General features: G+C 33.2%; 1 protein-coding gene across 5 annotated transcripts; it reads left to right on the top strand.

Moving 5' to 3' along the window:
- Positions 1-372: 372 nt before the first annotated feature.
- Positions 373-16,939, top strand: LOC106778242 (type IV inositol polyphosphate 5-phosphatase 3). 5 transcript variants are annotated; one of them, XM_014666185.2, is made up of 12 exons: positions 373-623; positions 6,662-6,726; positions 6,900-7,017; positions 7,391-7,459; positions 7,781-7,853; positions 7,995-8,099; positions 8,398-9,241; positions 9,871-10,055; positions 14,725-14,833; positions 15,360-15,499; positions 16,008-16,235; positions 16,609-16,939. In XM_014666185.2, exons 2-11 carry the CDS (start codon positions 6,691-6,693, stop codon positions 16,225-16,227), a joined length of 1,899 nt encoding a protein of 632 aa, XP_014521671.1. In that variant the 5' UTR covers positions 373-623; positions 6,662-6,690; the 3' UTR covers positions 16,228-16,235; positions 16,609-16,939. The 5 variants fall into 5 exon arrangements, 4 of the variants coding, with proteins under 4 accessions (XP_014521671.1, XP_022631843.1, XP_022631844.1 ...); XM_022776122.1 differs by having other exon boundaries at positions 6,855-7,017; XM_022776123.1 differs by lacking the exon at positions 373-623 and having other exon boundaries at positions 6,271-6,726; positions 6,855-7,017; positions 8,398-8,672; positions 8,760-9,241.
- Positions 16,940-18,082: the final 1,143 nt, after the last annotated feature.

Here is an 18,082-nt window from a genome sequence, read left to right as displayed (position 1 = left end):
AATCTAAATTTAATTAAACTAAAATTAAATAGGAAAAAGTATGTATAAAAAGTAAAAACAAAAAACACTTGAAAAATGGAAAGAGGAGGAGAACCCCATTAAATGGTATTGTCTTTATTAAGACTTCTTCATTGTCAATTACAACACAACCACACACACCGTTTACTTTATTTAATATATAATATTTTTTATATACACAAACACCAGTTGGTAATAATTTTACACCTTAAATCATACCCTCTTTGACACATAGCACACCAAAGCCACGTGCCTCGACACGTTGAGCCAGATAAACAATAAGATGCAAAATAGAGAAAGATGCCTCCTCTTCCCACTATATATATATATATACACATGTTCTCATACAATAACACCAATCAACAATTTTCTTCATAGAAAGCTTTAGAAAGAAAACTCCAAAGTGTCAATTTCATGCTTCTCTTCTCAAAAATGCATGCTTAGCTTCAACAATATAACCACACCATATTACATCATAGTTTGAAGGCTTCACTTTACAAGCTCAAGAAATACTTGGATATTACGTATATATATAGATATATATATATATATATATATATATACACACATCTCTACCTTCTTTTAATATTATTCAACCTAGAGAGGTATGTTTTTTCTCCTCTTCTTTTCTTTATCCTCATTGTTCATGTAAGTGCCATATATTTTTCTTTGTGTGTGTGATTTGAATATGTTTGCTATAGAGAAAATCTCATTGTTCATGTCGGTAAAGTAGCCATGAATAATGAGGGTTAGAACATAGAAGAATGACTAGAGTAAGGTTGTTTTGTTGGATAAATTTCTTAATAGTTATAAGTGAGAGAAAGAAAATATGATTTTTTTTCAACTTGCTTTGTGAAGTGGAAAAACTATAATGAAAATGTATAAATTGATTTTTATTGTTTGAGAGATTTGATATATTTAATATTGTTGGTATTTTTTTTGTTTATATTTATTGAAAATTTTATTTAAACATAATTTTTTAGAGGAGTGGAAAATATATGCTTCCTTAAACATTTATGCATCAATCGAATTAACCATTTTTTTTTTTAAATTTAGTTACCTTTGACTAGGGGAAATAAAGAAATTCAATTTACTAGAAAAAGGGGAATTTGTTAAAAGAAAAACAAAGAGAGAAGGTGTGTTCATCATGTTTGTTATTTTATTTTATTTAATTTTGTAGAGTAAAATATTTTGTCACTTACTTGTTTCTTTCGTAGCTATTAAACATGCTAAAGTTAATTAGGATAGGGGAAGGGAACGAGTTAATTTAAACGATTTAGTATTCATGGTAAAAAGTAAGTAAATAATGAAGTGAATTTTTCACCAATAAAAGTTATTGTAATTTTTTATGTTGAGTAGTTTAAACTAAATAAACGAGGAACTAATATTCAACATAATAATGGATGAACTAAACCTATAAATATAATCTGCTTTCGTAAATTAGTATTTGTTTAATTTTTTTTATAACAGTACGAAGTATTCAATGATCGTTAGCTTTGTCGATACAAATTATTTTATTTGAAAAATTCTGATTACGTCGAGGAACTTAGAAAGTTTATCATCAGCGAGTTTTAATTTTAAAACATTAATCACTATTCTGGAAAAAGAAAAGTTGTTATATCCAGCTTTAAAAGATTTTTTTTATCAGTTTTTGTACACCAATATGCTTAGGAAATAAAAATACATTTTTGACACAAGAAAGAACAAATTAAAATAAATTTACACCTAATTACATGAGTAAATGGCGTATGTATATACTACCAATTAGTTTGAGAATTAAAAAGTAGAAAGTAAGGTTTTTTTTTTTTATTAGAAAAGCATTGAAATGTACTTCTATAATGTTGCTAATACATTTGCAATGTAACTCTTAATAAAAAAGATATTATTAATTAATTTCTTAACTAACAAGTGACCTAAGTTTTAAGATCCAACATAGAATCTTTCTAATGGGTAAAAGAATCAATGATATTCTTTTCCAACATAAAAAATTCATTATAATATCATGGATAATATATCACATACATTTGTGTAGTAATTGAGAAGTCAACTTTTCCATCAATAATCTTTGTTTTGTATATTATTATTATTATTATTAAATATTTTTTTTTGTCTATATAGTTATAATTAATATTATATTAATTAGGTACAGCATATCAAATAAAAATTTTCCTTCACACCAAACGAGGACCATATCTTGAATTGCTCCTCGTATGTATCTAAATGTTAGATCTCTATCAACTATTTGGTCCATATCCTAAGAGGGGGTGTCTTTTATATCATACCATATTAACTATACACATAAAATTAATTACAAGGTGGAACCTTTCACAAAATCTCACCCACACACCCACATGCACATGAAATTTCTGGGTAGACTTTTCAACACTTTTTTTCAAGTATCTTTGTGGGAAAATACAATCAATTGCTTCTTTTTTCTAAACTTTTGATCATGAAAAGGAAAAAGATGAAAAAAGAGATTCTTAGTTAACATGAAGAGAAAAAGGGGTGGAAAAAAAGTTGAGATATTGGAAAAGAAAAATAATAAAATGACATACATTTGTATTATTTGATATATTATATAAATAAAATATCATAAAAATAATCTTTTGTATTTTTTAAAAAAATAAAAAATAAAAAATAAAAAATAATAATATCAAATAAATGTAAAAAATTTATATGTATTAAAATATCATTATTGAAAAATTGGAAAATCCCATGATATATGACAAAGAAGGGAACATGTGTAGAACTTGGTTCTCTGATGCATGTGCTGAGACAAGAGTTAAAGGAAACACTTAACATTGTTGCTTTATTCATTACCTTCCAATGAGAAACATTCTATGAATGATCCATATATGATCATGCATGCTTCTGAGTTGTTTGGTTGTTAGAAACCTCCATTAAGTGGCCCCATGTTGCATGTGATGATGCATATATAATTTCCTCCACAATACCTATAAGAAACACCATTATAATGCTCTTATTTTTTTTTTCTTTTCAAATGGTCGATGGTGGAATTCGAATCATACCCATTAATGGAAAGGGTCTATTATGGTGTGTGACGAGATAAATAGATATTTTTGTTTTTGAAATATGTGATTATGAGTTTCATTTAGGGTTTTAACTCCTCTATTTCTAGAAGAAAAAAAAAATCATCAATGAGGAAAATAAATTCTTTAAATTAGAATTCATTTTGTTTTTGAAACAGGGATCATGATTAAATTCTTACATGAAAAATATTTAGATTCATCATATATCAAAATATATATATATATATATATATATATATATATATATATGTTCTGTTTTAAATTTATAAAATATTTTTATTTGATATTATTTTGTATTCGATATTAATTTTTTTAAGTAATAAAGTTATTAAAAAGTATTGAGAATATTATATCTTTCTTTGATTTTTATTTTTTTAATTATTTAATAATATACAAAGAATAACTAACGGTCTTTACGTATTAACTTTTACCACGTTATTTTAATTATAGGTTGCTAATTTAGGAGTATTAGAATATTAAGAGTAATAAATGAAATAAAGATTAAACATTTAATTGCAAATTTATATAAAATAATCAAACAAATAAATTAATCTTTTAATATCAACCAAATGTTGTTTTTTAGTATTTAGTATACAAATCATGGCTTTGGTTTCCTTCCCATAATTTTCTTAACGAATCATTCTTTTTTCTTAAGAAATTGTCAGGGCTGTATTCCTTATGCACTCTTAATTATTAATCAAGACAACAAGGCTACATTAATTGAAATTAAACGAAAAAAAAAAAAACACTACACTAAGTACATTATATTTCACTCATTTAAATTTTAATTCAAATTTTGACCCATTAGTCTTTAATTTAAATGAATGAACAGTATGTATATGATTTTTATTAATTAAAAAATCATCCGAATTAAAACTCAAATTCGTAATATCCCCACATAGATGTTTTAAATTTACATAATATTATTACCAACATATTATTTAAATTATTAAATATCAGAGTTATGTTTTTGTATGTTTTTTATTTCGTTCCTGCCCACGATATTTTGTTTTTCTTTTCTCAAATCTTCTAATTATCTGTGTTAGCTTTCATTTCATGATTTATAAGCCTACACTTTACATGAAACTAAATCTGTTTAGCTTTGTTGAACAATGTTGCTTTTGTGGCAATGATTGTGAAGAACAAACATTCACATAATCACATGCATGCATCTCTGTTGGTGGTTTAATTCAATGCCACCTTTTGTGATTAATCATGCATAGATTGAATCTATTATATGTTTTGTCGGCAATTATATGCTTTGTCAAAATTTTAGATATGAAGAACTAATGAATGAGACACCAAAGACAGATTTAATCATGATGATAATAAGTTTCATCAAACATTTCATGTTATTTTATAATGATTATACATATTTTTAATTGCAAATAACATTATTGTGTTATGGGCTATATGGGAAAAAAATTGAATTTTAAAATGATGATCCTAATCATAAATTCATAATATACTTTGAGCAGGCTAAAAAAGTTTGTCCAATTAACGTTGCAACTTGATTAAATTATTTAATCAAATTGAAAAATAAGCTATATTCAATTATTTCCTCTACAATACCTATTCACATTACATAGTTCTGATCATTAACACAATAAAAGAAAAGTTTTGAAAGTATTCATATTTAGTGAAAATGCACATCCATTATAGAAGAAAAACGATAGTAAGAGAAAACAAAAGCAAAGTGAAATGTTATTAGCTATTAACTAAAAATTATTTTATAGTGATTCTCTTTTTTCGATATTTGATGGGATCATGTTTAACAATGACTCAACTCCATATTTTCCTATGCTTCAATTCCTCATTGAAATAATAAGTTGTTTTGGTGTATACATGTTTTACTGTGTTTGTAATTATTATAATCATTTCTCTCTTACTATACTATTTAAACTTTACAAAATTAATTATTATTTATTTGGCAATTACATTAATGTAACCATCACTATTTTTTTTTTACTGAAATAGTTTAATGAATTAATAAATCATAATAGTAAGTTTTTAAGTTATACTATAAGGATTAACCTTTGATGATTTACACCAAAGGGAAATTGTTATTATTTAAATGTATAATCATTGTAGTTAAACACTTTTGTCAACTTTTTTTTATAGAATTTGCCATAAACATTTTTAGTCTACTTGTCACAATAAAAAGAATAAAAATAAAAGAGAAACAATTATTAGTTAATGTAAATTATTTAATTTAATAAAAATATAATTATTTTACCACATCTCTTTTGCAAACTTTTATCTAACCACTTAGATTCTAAAATCATTTTAGCATTGCATTGTTAGCTCCTTTATCTCTCTTAAACCTCTTCATTACATTACTAATTTGCCTTTTGTTGAAGCTGATTTTATTCTTATTACTTTTGACAAACATATACATAGTTTTATGTTTATCCTATAAAATGGGAACCAATAGTAGTGAGCCTAGGTGCTACTTGCACACATAATGATGCTCACTTCTTTTTCTTTTCCTTGTTAGTGTAATTGCTTTGTTAGTGATATTGGAAAGATGGGTTTAACACCATCCAAATCCTAATTATTTGTTTTGTTCTTACATTGTAATTACCTTTGTTAATGTTAGTGGTGTTTAGATGCATCTATGCAAACACATAACTTTATAACTGGTAAAAGGACAAATATTAGACATTATATAATTAGCAGTTTAAAACAATACTAATTTGTTGATTCTCTTCTACACACGTCACTTATGCAGTATTGTCACAAAAAGTAAAATAAGTAATAAATAAACTTATAATGAATAAATAAAGCTAAGGTTGAGGGTGTGTTTGTCCTAGTTGGATTAAAAATACTACATAATAGGCATTAAAAAGTAACCGTGTTTAAATAAAAGAACTACAAATTAATTTTAAATTTGAGAAAAACAAGTTATTTAAATTTACCTTATATACTTTTTTTGTCTCTCAATTTTGTATCTCAACATTGTTTCCTAGAAATACTGAGGTGGTTTTGATTGCTTCAAGTGCAAATATTAAAATGATAGGTAAAAATATAATATTTAAATGTAATTGTACCTAACAAGTTAAATAAATTGATTAATGTGCTGAACTTTTACTTTCTCTCTATTCTGATTAATTTAACACTAAGTATTGAGACATGACAATGATGTAAAATGAATAAATAAACACAACAGTATAAAACAATAAAGAAAAAAAAAATCTGTAGAAGTATAATGTGCAATGATGAATGTTGAATAATCTAACCGTCTATGGTGACTTAGGATTATCGTGGACCACTAGTTGCCGTCTTATAAAACCACGTCAAATGTTGTTGATAACCATGTTTTTTGCGGAAAATTCTTTTTAAACTCCATTGCCCTTTATTTAATTATTTGATTAAAGTAGAAAATTGTAATCTTTCTCCTACAAACACCGAAAATTCTCCGATTAACCCAACTAAATTGTAGAGTCAAAGCCCCGGATTCTTTCGAGCAAAAAAGGAGCATATTTTTTCAGCTCCAACTGCATTTCCTTTGTTACCTAACTGTGTATCATGTGTATAGGCAGAACCCAACAATCTTCTCTCTTACCCATCTTCATTTTTCTCATTCTTTTTAGTTGTATTTTGGTACCCATACCCAGCAGTGATGAAGCATCATCATAGGTCACCACACCACCAACAGGTACTGCTTTCCCCCCCTTTCTCTCGCTATCAATCTTGTGATGGTTTCTTTGTATGTGTGTGTGTGGTGGTCGTGGTTGTTGGTGTTGTGGGGTTTTGTTGATTTTGGGAAACTGAGGCAAATTGCAGAGGACTTGGGCTGAAATATGTTGTTTCGGTTGGTCCTGCATACAGCTCTTCTGGGCGAAGGTGGTCATGCGTAAGTGGCTTAACATGGGGAGTTACGAGTCTGATTACAGTGCTGACCCTGATGATGACGATGAAGATTCTGAGAGTGCTTCAGACAACGAAGGTGAGTTTATGCGACATTGATTTTGTTGCCATTTTTAGTGTGTGTGTGTGTTTGTGTTTTTCTGGATGTTGGGGTGGTGGTTACTGAGTTTGTTGTTGATTTAATTAGAATTAGGAAAATTGTACGTGCGATCAATGGGGTTGGTGTATTCATTGTCGAATGATCTAGAAAGATGTCTGAATTGAGGCTTTTTCTGGGTGTTATAGGCGGTGTTTGATGGTTTTTTTTGTCGTTTGATCGTTCAAGTCTCATTTTGAGTTTGGTGTGTCATGTAGAGTGGGGAAGAAGTCTGATATTTGTGTTGTTTCAGAGTGTTATAGGTTTCTGTCTTTTGGCTGATGATGTCTCACTTTGAGTTTGGTGTATTATGTAGAATGGGGAGGACAGTCGCGGTTTGCAGACAACAGAGGTTATGACGATGAAACTCCATCTGAATCTACAGGTGACTTTTTGTGTGTACAAGAAGCTCTTATATATCCTTTGTGAATTGCAAATCTTGATTCATTTTTTCTAACACTCTCTCGGCTGTAATAAGACACTTTATAAAGTTATCCTTGCTGTGAAGACTTTCTTCCTCCTTTCCTAAAGCCACGTACGAAATTTTTTTAGCATGCCATAGTAATCAATAGCTTCTTGAACAGCCCGTTCTTCTAATTTCAAATTTTAGTAGTTTCTGATTTTTCACTTCTTCCGTGAATGTTTAGTATATTGCATTTCTTTGTTGTCCATTGCATCAGCCTAATTGTTTTCTATTATATTGCAGAATTTCTTCCCAAGTTAAGGAGGCAAAAGTCATCAACTTTTAGATCTCAGTATATAAACCAAAAGGAGTTGAAGTGAGACACTATTCTCATGCTTATTTGTCAAGCAAAAGTGCACAATAGGTGCAATTGTTTGAAAGTGTGAAAAACACAATTTATTTGCTGTTATTGCTGAAGCCACCTTTATCTGAATTTTGGTGTATATTTACCTCCTAGGATATGTGTTGGGACATGGAATGTTGGAGGAAAACTTCCACCTGATGACCTTGTTATTGATGATTGGCTTGGTGTCAATGAACCAGCTGACATCTATGTACTTGGGTAAGTTCTTCACTGACTGTTACTGAAAATACTTTTTGAAGTAATGATGAGTATCACATCAAATACTGTCACTTATTTGACGTATTAAGCTGGTCTGGGTATAGTTTTGAATGAATTTTTGGCGATAGTATTAGTCATAAGTTTCTCTTTTCTCCCCTTCCTGTATTATATGTACTCTTGAATACGTCTGATGCCATTATGTAATCACTTTTTGAATGTTTTCTACTTAATTGTTTCTACTTCATGGTTTTAAGATTCATCCCATTTGTTTTACTAAAATAAATCTTCACACTTGCAGTCTTCAAGAGATTGTACCCTTAAACCCTGGTAATATTTTTGGTGCTGAAGATACTAGTCCTGTTCCAAAATGGGAGAATATTATTCGAGAAACACTGAATAGAGTTCGACCTGAAATACCAAAGATAAAGTCCTTTAGTGACCCTCCCTCTCCATCAAAATTTAAGCCATCAGATGATGTGCCTGATATAGAAGAAGAAATATTGCTTGAAAGTGATAGTGACATTGGTGAGGAAGTCCATCCTTTGGACGAAGACAACAATTTATGTGATGGAGGTACTGATGGAACAGCCATGGAAGAAACTGAGACTACAAATTTATTAGCTTCTGATGCTGATGATATTGTAAACTCCAATTTGGCAGTTAAAACTGGTTTACAGCGACAGTTTTCTTTTCCAAAGATGTTTGATAGGCAACAGGGTTTGTCAGAAAACATGGACACGTCATTTTCCCAACAGGCCACTAAACTAACTCGAATGCTTAGTGGGTCTGAAAGGATTGGTTTGAGCTGGCCAGAGCCTCCACTGCATCTGCTATCTCAGAGAGTTTTGGATAGACCAACTTCTTTTAAATCATTGAAATCCTTTAAATCATCTAAGTCGTTCAAAACATATAACTCTTTCAAATCAATTATGGATGAAATTCCAGGGGCAGGATTGATTCCTGAAATTGACCTTGAAGCTTTGATAAAGCGAAAAAGAAGATCTTCATATGTAAGGATTGTTAGCAAGCAAATGGTTGGAATTTTCATCACTGTATGGGTTCGTCGGAGCTTGCGTAAACATATTCAAAATTTAAAGGTTTCAACTGTTGGTGTTGGTGTTATGGGCTATATTGGGAACAAGGTCTATACCCTTTCTTCAGTATTTTTTGTCCTCCACTTGAAATTGTATATTTTGGTCCTTATATTTTCATATATGATAATTCGGCTTTATGTTTTCCCTTTTTGTTTTGTATTTTACATTTTCTTGTATTATCCTAATCATATTAAGTTCTTATATAATTTGCTTGCTATCTATCAAGGACTGAAATACTCTATTTCTATTTCATAGTTCCAGATAAGATCAAACTTTGTGCATGATATTTTGCCCTTTTCCTTCTCCCTTTCTCTGCCCTTTTGCTTGCTGATATTGCTCATGGCCTGCTGATCATGTTGTCATGTTTCTGTTTCTCTTATTCTGTACGATTTTTATCTCTCAAGTCATTACAAATCTGGTCCATCTTGATGGTTTTTTAGTTATGATATTTTTCTTTTGAATCACACACAAAGTCAATCTCCTCTTTCTTTTTGAATTAATCAATATTTGATTATAGTTCTGGAAAAGGGGGAAATAGCCCTTCCAAAACCTATATTTAGCTTCAAAGTTTGAACAATTTTTTGCCTTGATTGTGCTGTTTAGGATATTTACTGTTATGGAGAGTGAGCATGTGATCAATATTGCATCAGATTATAATTTTTTTTCCAATTTTCCAGGGATCAATATCTATCAGTATGTCCATACATCAGACGCTCTTTTGTTTCATATGTACCCACCTTACCTCAGGTGAAAAGGAAGGAGACGAACTTAAAAGGAATGCTGATGTTCATGAAATACTTCGTAGAACCCAATTCCATTCTCTTTCTTATATAGGGCTTCCCAAAAGAATCCTTGATCATGAGTGAGTGCAATCTTTAATATACCATGACAAAACTAAATTGTTATTTTCCTTTGTTGTTAGAGATGTACATTTTTCCATACTGAATGTTTTACTTGAGCACTGAATACCCATATCATGATTAGCTTAATTATTTGTTGTGATACTTCTATTGTGATATCACTTTTATATCAGTTGGAATTATGGTAGACCAAAGTTACTGTTTATTCAGGGAAATGGAGATGCCGTGGTGAGTAAAATTATAATGCAAGGAAAATATTGACGAATTAACTGGTTGTGGTCTCTTGTATCAAAATAATTGGTGCATTAACTTCACCTAGGCTCTCTCTATATATAACCTATATTTATAATATAATTGACTATTAGAACATGAACAAACCTGCTACATTATGCACTGGAACACATACATTTCATACTTCTACCACCCACAAATATTCTGCACTATGAATATTTTGGTTTGTATTTCAGATGTGTAGGTTATAAATATTAGGAAGGAAAGATGTACATAAAATAATGAAGAAAATTGTAACAGTTATGTAACAGTTAAGAGAGCATTTGCTATTTTGTCTAGTTTTACATATGTGGGCTTAATTTATTGACTTCTATGGTTAAGTTTTCCAATTTGGAACCCCAAAACCATGGTTTGAGGTTTCCCAAATGGAAAACTGTTACGAATCTCAGTGATAAAAATCCTAACCAACTCACTCACGCACTCACAAAATATGCAACAGAATAGCTGTATAAAAGTGTGGGTATATCATTTACTGAAAAGAAAGAAACAACACGTGTAACGAGGGCCTAACCCCTCCCTCCAGGTGTCAGAACCTGACTATACCAAGGTATAAGATATTTTCCTCCCCTCCTAGTATAATATTTTATTCTTTATATACCCGTTCTACCCGCCCTATTCTCACCACTTCACATCTAAGACAGATGGGCCTTGGGCCTTCTTTTATAAATTATCCAATTCCTAACATTACCCCCATCCTGAAGATGAACCTTGTCCCCAAGGTTGAATTCTGAAAATTGCTCCACTCCTCTTTCATTCCATTCAATCAACACTTGTTCTCTTATCTCCTCTTCTAGCTGTTGTTGTCTTTTGTTCAGAATACGTATTGGCCAAGTACTATTATCAGCACATTCAATGTGACCATAAAATTTGATTCCCCTCAAAACCAGAACACGGAATGTGGATATTGAATTTAGGAAGTCTGGAAATCCATCATCTACCTCATTGTTTCCAATATCCCACACCTTTAGTGATGAGCAATTTTATAGGGATTTAGGTATTGGCCCCTTCAATAGATTTCTATTGAGATCCATAGTCTTCATAGCATAAGATATTGGAAATTTATCTGGAATGTTGCCATTAAACTTTTTATGTTGCAGCTTGAATACCTTAATTGTCCCACTCTGTGTTAAGCACCAGGAAAACTATGGGAGACATACGAGTTCCAGCATCTGGCGGAATATCGACTCTGAATTTATTGGTCGAATAGCCCTTGAATTCGTGTTGAAAGTCTGATAGTGTTTCTTCCAGCTCCTCCTGCCGGCTCCCCTTAAACCCCTGTTCTTCTCCTCTCCTCCCAGCCACGTCCATCTGTTTTAATCCCCACCTTTCTGCCATTGTCTCAACTTCAGTTATCTTGAGCAAGGTCTCAGGGGCTATTACTTCCCTTGCCAAAGTCGCGTCTCCTTTTATTGTCATTTCTCTTTCTCCCTGTTTAAAGGACATAGTTAACTTACCTCAATTAGTCACTACTTCTCCCAACTTTGCCAGCCAATCCACTCCTAGAATCAAATCGACACCTCCCAATTCGAATACGTGGTAGTTCTCTGCAATCTCAACTCCACCCAACTGTAACACTACTCCTTGGCAGCATCCTTGGGTATATTTTCAATATCCATCACCCAAGCAAACTGGATGCATTTGGTCTTTGTTCACCTCCAGTTGGAGCTCCTCAACTAACGCCTTTGATATAAAGTTATGGCTGGCCCCACTGTCAGCCATTATCAACACCTCCCTGTCCCCCAAGCTCCCTAGAAGTTTCATGGTTCTCAGTTGAATCATCCCTCCGACATAGAGTAATGATAATTCTAATCGGGCGTTCTCCAACTCCTTCTTGGTTTCTCCAAGGTCTTCCTCCTCATCTTCCCCTAAAATTGTCACTCGCAAACTCCGTTCTGGACATCGATGTCCAGGACCGAACTGGCCGCCACATCTGAAACAATGGCCTTCTTCACGACGCTTAAGATACTCGTGGTAGGGAAGGTTTCGCACCCCTCTGCCCATGGTTTCGTTCCCCCCTGCACTCGCATTTCTTCCCGAACTACCTTCTCCTCCCCTAGATCCTACACTCTCTGCACCCGCCGCTCGTCCTCCTTCATTGCGAATCGAGTCAACTCGAATTATCGCCCCCACACTTCGCCCCCCAGATATCTGTGATCGACTCACATTTCCACCCCCAATCTTCGTTCCTCCTGGTATATTCTCTACATCTTTTGCGATTTGCATTGCCGCCAGTAGTTCCTGCGGATCGTGTGGACGTATAAGATCCCTTACGCTGTCCTGTAATCCGGCTAAGAAATAGCCTAGTTGTTGCTTGTCCGTCAACCCCTTCGTTTGCCCCACCAGGATTTCGAAGTCGCGTATATATTCATCAATCGTGCCTGTTTGACGGTTCGTCGTCAATCTTTCAAAAATGCTCCCTCTTCTTTGCTCCCCAAATCTTCCAATCATCACCCCTTTGAGCCCTTCCCATGTGCGGTCTCTCACCTTCTCTCTCCAGAATCGATACCAATAGCCAGCACTCCCCTCCATGCTGACGTATGCGATTCAGACCCTCTCCTCCTTCGTCACTCCCTGTAATTCGAGGAACCGCTCCGCACGATTGATCCAGTTCAATGGATCTGTGCCTTCGAATACGGGAAGTTCTACTTTCTTTCTCCAATTAAACTGTCCCTCCGTTCGTTCCGTCTCTCGTCCTCCGTTCTCCTCCTCTCGTTTCCCTCTCCGGTCACCATTCACCGACGACTGGCTCTTGTCTGATGCCCCCTCGTGGTCGCGATTGCGACCTCCCAAAATGCGCATAACCTCTTGAAGGTCTTGGCGAATGGCAGCTGAATCTTGTCTCATCGCTGCCGTTTCAGCTTTCAACCCCTCTACAGTAATCCCCAAAGCTTCAAGCTGGTTCTCCACCACTTTTAGGCATCCTTCATTTTTTCCCTCCATTCTCCGATCACTCGCCACCTGGATCCGGCAGGTCAGACCACTTGTTACGAATCTCAGTGATAAAAATCCTAACCAACTCACTCACGCACTCACAGAATATGCAACAGAATAGCTGTATAAAAGTGTGGGTATATTATTTACTGAAAAGAAAGGAGCAACACGTGTAACGAGGGCCTAACCCCTCTCTCCAAGTGTCAAAACCTGACTATACCAAGGTATAAGATATTTTCCTCCCCTCCTAGTATAATATTTTATTCTTTATATACCTGTTCTACCCACCCTATTCTCACCACTTCACAGCTAAGACAGATGGGCCTTGGGCCTTCTTTTATAAATTATCCAATTCCTAACAAAAACTAAACACTAAGTTGCAGTCAAGCATTTTGTGTATTGAACTGGTCAGTAGACAATTGAAAGCCATAATATAGTAAGAGGTAGTTTGACCATGATATGGCCTAAAGTATTATGGGGTTCCATGTTCCATATTGAGTAGTATGAGATGCTTGATGGAGTACTTATGTGATTGGGTTGGCCCCCTGGACGCCTAGCTTTTAATGGAGGTTTCTCGATGTTTGGGTGCTTATTAGACCACTCATTTGGTTGGATCTTTTTTAACTTCTTTTTCTGTTTTGATAGGAAGTTGAAGGTGTAAGGAAGAGGAGAGGTTAGATAACTGTGATTAAATAGTTAGAGGCAGTTAGTTGGTTAGTTGGCTTAACTGTGTTAACAGTTGGAACTGGCGGGAATGTTAGTTTGTATAAATAGGAGAGTTGAATCTTGGAGAGGGACTTTTTGACAGTTTGTATGTTCTGAACAGACTTTGAGTCTTGTTGGAGGGAGATTAGGCTCCCTTGTTGTTCTCTTTCTTGTATTCTTTCTCGTTAAGCAATAAACCCGAGGTTATTCATCAGTTTTCTCTACTCTGTAGTGTGTTGAGTGAGTGGAAGATACGGTTTCTTGACTAGAAACCTATCAAGTTTGGAAAAGGATCCGGCAGGTCGGACCAAACTTGATAGGTTTCTAGTCAAGAAACTGTATCTTCCACTCACTTAACACACTACAGGGTAGAGAAAATTGATGAATAACCTCGGGTTTATTGCTTAATGAGAAAGAATACAAGAAAGAGAACAACAAGGGAGCCTAATCTCCCTCCAACAAGACTCAAAGTCTGTTCAGAACATACAAACTGTCAAAAAGTCCCTCTCCAAGATTCAACTCTCCTATTTATACAAACTAACATTCCCNNCACTCCCAACTGTTAACACAGTTAAGCCAACTAACNAACTAACTGCCTCTAACTGTTTAATCACATTTATCTAACCTCTCCTCTTCCTTACATACACCTTCAACTTCCTATCATGTTTAGTCACGGTAGTAATTGTTTCTTTGAATGTTCTGAGGATTATAATTGCTTAATTAATAAATTCAATTTATCTGCAGAAGAATAATTTGGTTGGGTGATCTGAATTATCGTATCAACTTATCAAATTTGGAAACAAAAGCTCTTATCTCAAAAAAGCAGTGGTCAAAATTAGTTGAGAAAGACCAGGTATTATAGCGACTCCTACATTTTATATTTTTGTTAGCAAGAACATTCTTTGGAGTCCTATTAAATGACGTCAAATATGGGTTTAGGCCAACTTAAAGAGGGTTTCTTTTGGCAAAAAGTTTCCGTGGAAAGATATTTTGATCCCTTTATCTGTTTAGTTAAAGAGTTTTTCTAACCTATACTGCCATTCAAATGCTACTCTTTTTTCATCTCATACTAAATTAACAAGTCGCTAATACTGCTAGATCATTACTTGAACTATAATTATAGGAAAAGCCACACTATCTGTTTTGTTGTTACTGTTTGAGTTAGCCCATAAGTGTAACTGATTAGTATTAATAACTATAAATCTACAACTTTTATGCCTCATCCTCTATTTCCCTTCTGCTATTTAAGCTAATCCACAAGTATAACCAAGTACCGTTAACAACTGTAATTAACTATAAGAGGTTTTAACTAGTTATCTCTTGATCCTATCTAATTATCTTAGTGTTTAATAAAATAAATTGACATCATCTTATCACAGCTCATGGGAGAACTCAAGAACGGTGTGTTTGGAGGATGGTCGGAAGGCATATTAAACTTTCCACCAACTTACAAGTATGAGGTTAATTCAGATAAATACTACGGAGAGGATCCCAAAGTTGGAAAGCGCTCACCTGCATGGTATGCATTTATTCTGACATTCTGATTCCATGTTTGCAAATCTTGTGAGTGAAGCAAATTGAATTCTATTACTTAAGCTTTTGAATCGTAATTCTTACAGCTTTTGAATCGCATTTCAAATATTGAACACGGGTGCCTTTATATTTATTTATCTATTAAAAAACCCATTGTTTTTTTTCTCTTTGTTTTCAATTTCTTAGGAATAATAATAATAATAATAATAATAATAATAATTTTCTATGTTATGTTTGTTCTTGATTGTACCATATCTGCTTTGAAAACACATACAAATAAAAAAGAGGTGTTTTAGATCAAGTATGTGGTGTAAGAAACAAGTTCAATGACTCAAGTTTTCCTCATAAGCGACAGGACCTCAAACTAGTCCTTTGACCTAATTTCATGGTTTATGAACTAGTGGAATCTGATACACCTCTATCCATTGATGAATTTTGCTTGTTTGTAATCACCTTTCAGGTTTGAATTTTGCTTGTTTGTAATCACTTTTCAGGTGTGATCGTATTCTATCATATGGCAAGGGAATGAAGTTGTTGAGTTACAGAAGGGCAGAGCTCAAACTGTCCGATCACAGACCTGTGACAGCCACATACATGGTTGAGGTTGAAACGTTCTCTCCTAGGAAGCTACAGCGAGCTCTAACTTTCACTGATGCAGAGATAGAAAATGAACAAGTCATAACAAATTTGAGTAATTGGAATTTAGCTGCTTAACTGGACAGGTGAATTGCTTTTTGTGTCATGAATTTTCAAATGAATAATTTGCATCGAATTCGGGTCTCTCACTACTGTTGATGAGAATCATAACCCTTGCAAAAATAACATTTAGATATAATGAACTAAGTTGAGAATCATAATCCTTGCAAAAATCAACTTTAGTTAGACTATAGTGATCTAATGTCGTGGCAATATTCTCTTATTACTTTTTATAGGTTTTCGGAACTACTAGTCCAGGCTGATTAGGGCAAGTGTACCTATATTAGGATTGCATCAGCTATTACTTGTCTTGGTCTCAATATTATTTGAGAACTTGAACATCTCTGAAAACATTCTCGTGCTGTAAATCTGAAAATCCTATGCTGCTTTCTGTTGCAGGACATTTCTCGAGTTGTAAAGGAAATAACTAGCAGAATTTCAGGAGCATCTGTGATAGCTGCTGCAACTTCTAACTCTCACATTACCACTACTAGATATTAGATTCATTAATTTTTTGTTTCTTTTAAATCTTTTTTGGCTGGAAATGTTTGTAAAATGATTTTTTCTTTTAGTAATCTTACCAATAAAATTTAGAGGTAGTAGTTTGATTGAGAATATCCTCTATATGTACATTGTTTGAGGTGTGTATTGTATTGTATGTATGTGATCTTTAAGTGGAAGAGGAAGTGTTTCATATGTGTCTATAAAATAAATAGGGACATATCTATCATGATGGTTTTCTCCTGCCTTTTACTTATGCTGATAGTACATTTTACATTATATAATTCGAAATATATTTTAAAAATATATTTTAGAAATATATTTTCAAGTTTAAGAATATAATAATAGAGTTATTAAGTAAGAAATTTTCTAGATATACAAGGGTAGAGATTGTTTTATAGAGAAGATAATCACTAATTATTGTTTCCATTAATCAACATCTTAAGTGGACCTGTTTAGCTTGAATATAACAATCTCCCTTTATTTACGGTATTAAACAATCATAAATTATTATGTCAAATATTTCAAAAAAGTATGCATAAAAGATCAAGAATCACTACAAGAAAAATGCTAATTATATACGGATTTTTATATACGGATTTTATCTGTATATAATCCAAAGATTATATATGGATTTTCCGTATATAAGGGAGAAAGTTTTATATACAAATTATCCGTATGTAAAATCGGTATGTAATGGAGAAGATAAAATTATCTACTGATTTTAAATACGGATATTAAGTGTAGTTATAATTAAAAAATAAGATAGTTCAGATTCTCACTTTCGACTCTTCTCACTTCTGCCCCTTTCTCTTCTCACTCTCTGAGCCCACCTTCTCCCTGCATTGTTACTCCCAGTTTGCATAGTTGTTCTCGGTGATCTAAATTCTCAATCGTAGTCCTTCACTGAAACCGTAACCCTCTTTTTCCTTCTGCCGAACCACCATCCTCCCCCATTGGAACCGTAGTTGCTCTGGTTGTCCTCGTACTCGAACCCCGGTGAGTAGTCGAAGCTTTCATTCTTTTATTTTATTTTTCGTTTTCCTCTGGTTGTTGGTACATTGACATATTTTTGGTCGTTATTGTTTGGAGGTTTGAAATTGTGATTAAGGAAACCCTAGGTTGGTTTCGTCTACCTAGAAGATATAAGCTCGACCTGCCATGCTGTTGTACACCTGGTAATTTTCAATTGTTTAGATTTAGGTTTCTCTTAAACCTTGAGTGTTATTGAAAATGGGTGTTCAGGGAGGGGATGTGATGTTGATGGAGATGAGCTTTTGTGTTGAGTAGGTCGAAAAATGCATGAAACTGTGTTTACATAATTGATTTGAAGAGGAAATAGTGAAAACAACTTTTCTCACCCTTACTTCCA

Source organism: Vigna radiata, unplaced genomic scaffold (assembly GCF_000741045.1).
Source record: "Vigna radiata var. radiata cultivar VC1973A unplaced genomic scaffold, Vradiata_ver6 scaffold_247, whole genome shotgun sequence".
Taxonomy (NCBI): Eukaryota; Viridiplantae; Streptophyta; class Magnoliopsida; order Fabales; family Fabaceae; genus Vigna; species Vigna radiata.
The sequence above is the reverse complement of the archived record's forward strand: the minus strand, read 5'-3'. Positions and strand labels throughout refer to the sequence as shown.

Bases quoted from the DNA above. Each gene is read 5' to 3' on its own strand.
- LOC106778242 (XM_022776122.1), top strand. From the start codon at position 6,691: ATGAAGCATCATCATAGGTCACCACACCACCAACAG. The intron at 7,854-7,994 runs GTGAGACACTAT...TTTACCTCCTAG, and splicing joins ATAAACCAAAAGGAGTTGAA to GATATGTGTTGGGACATGGA. The intron at 8,100-8,397 runs GTAAGTTCTTCA...TCACACTTGCAG, and splicing joins GCTGACATCTATGTACTTGG to TCTTCAAGAGATTGTACCCT.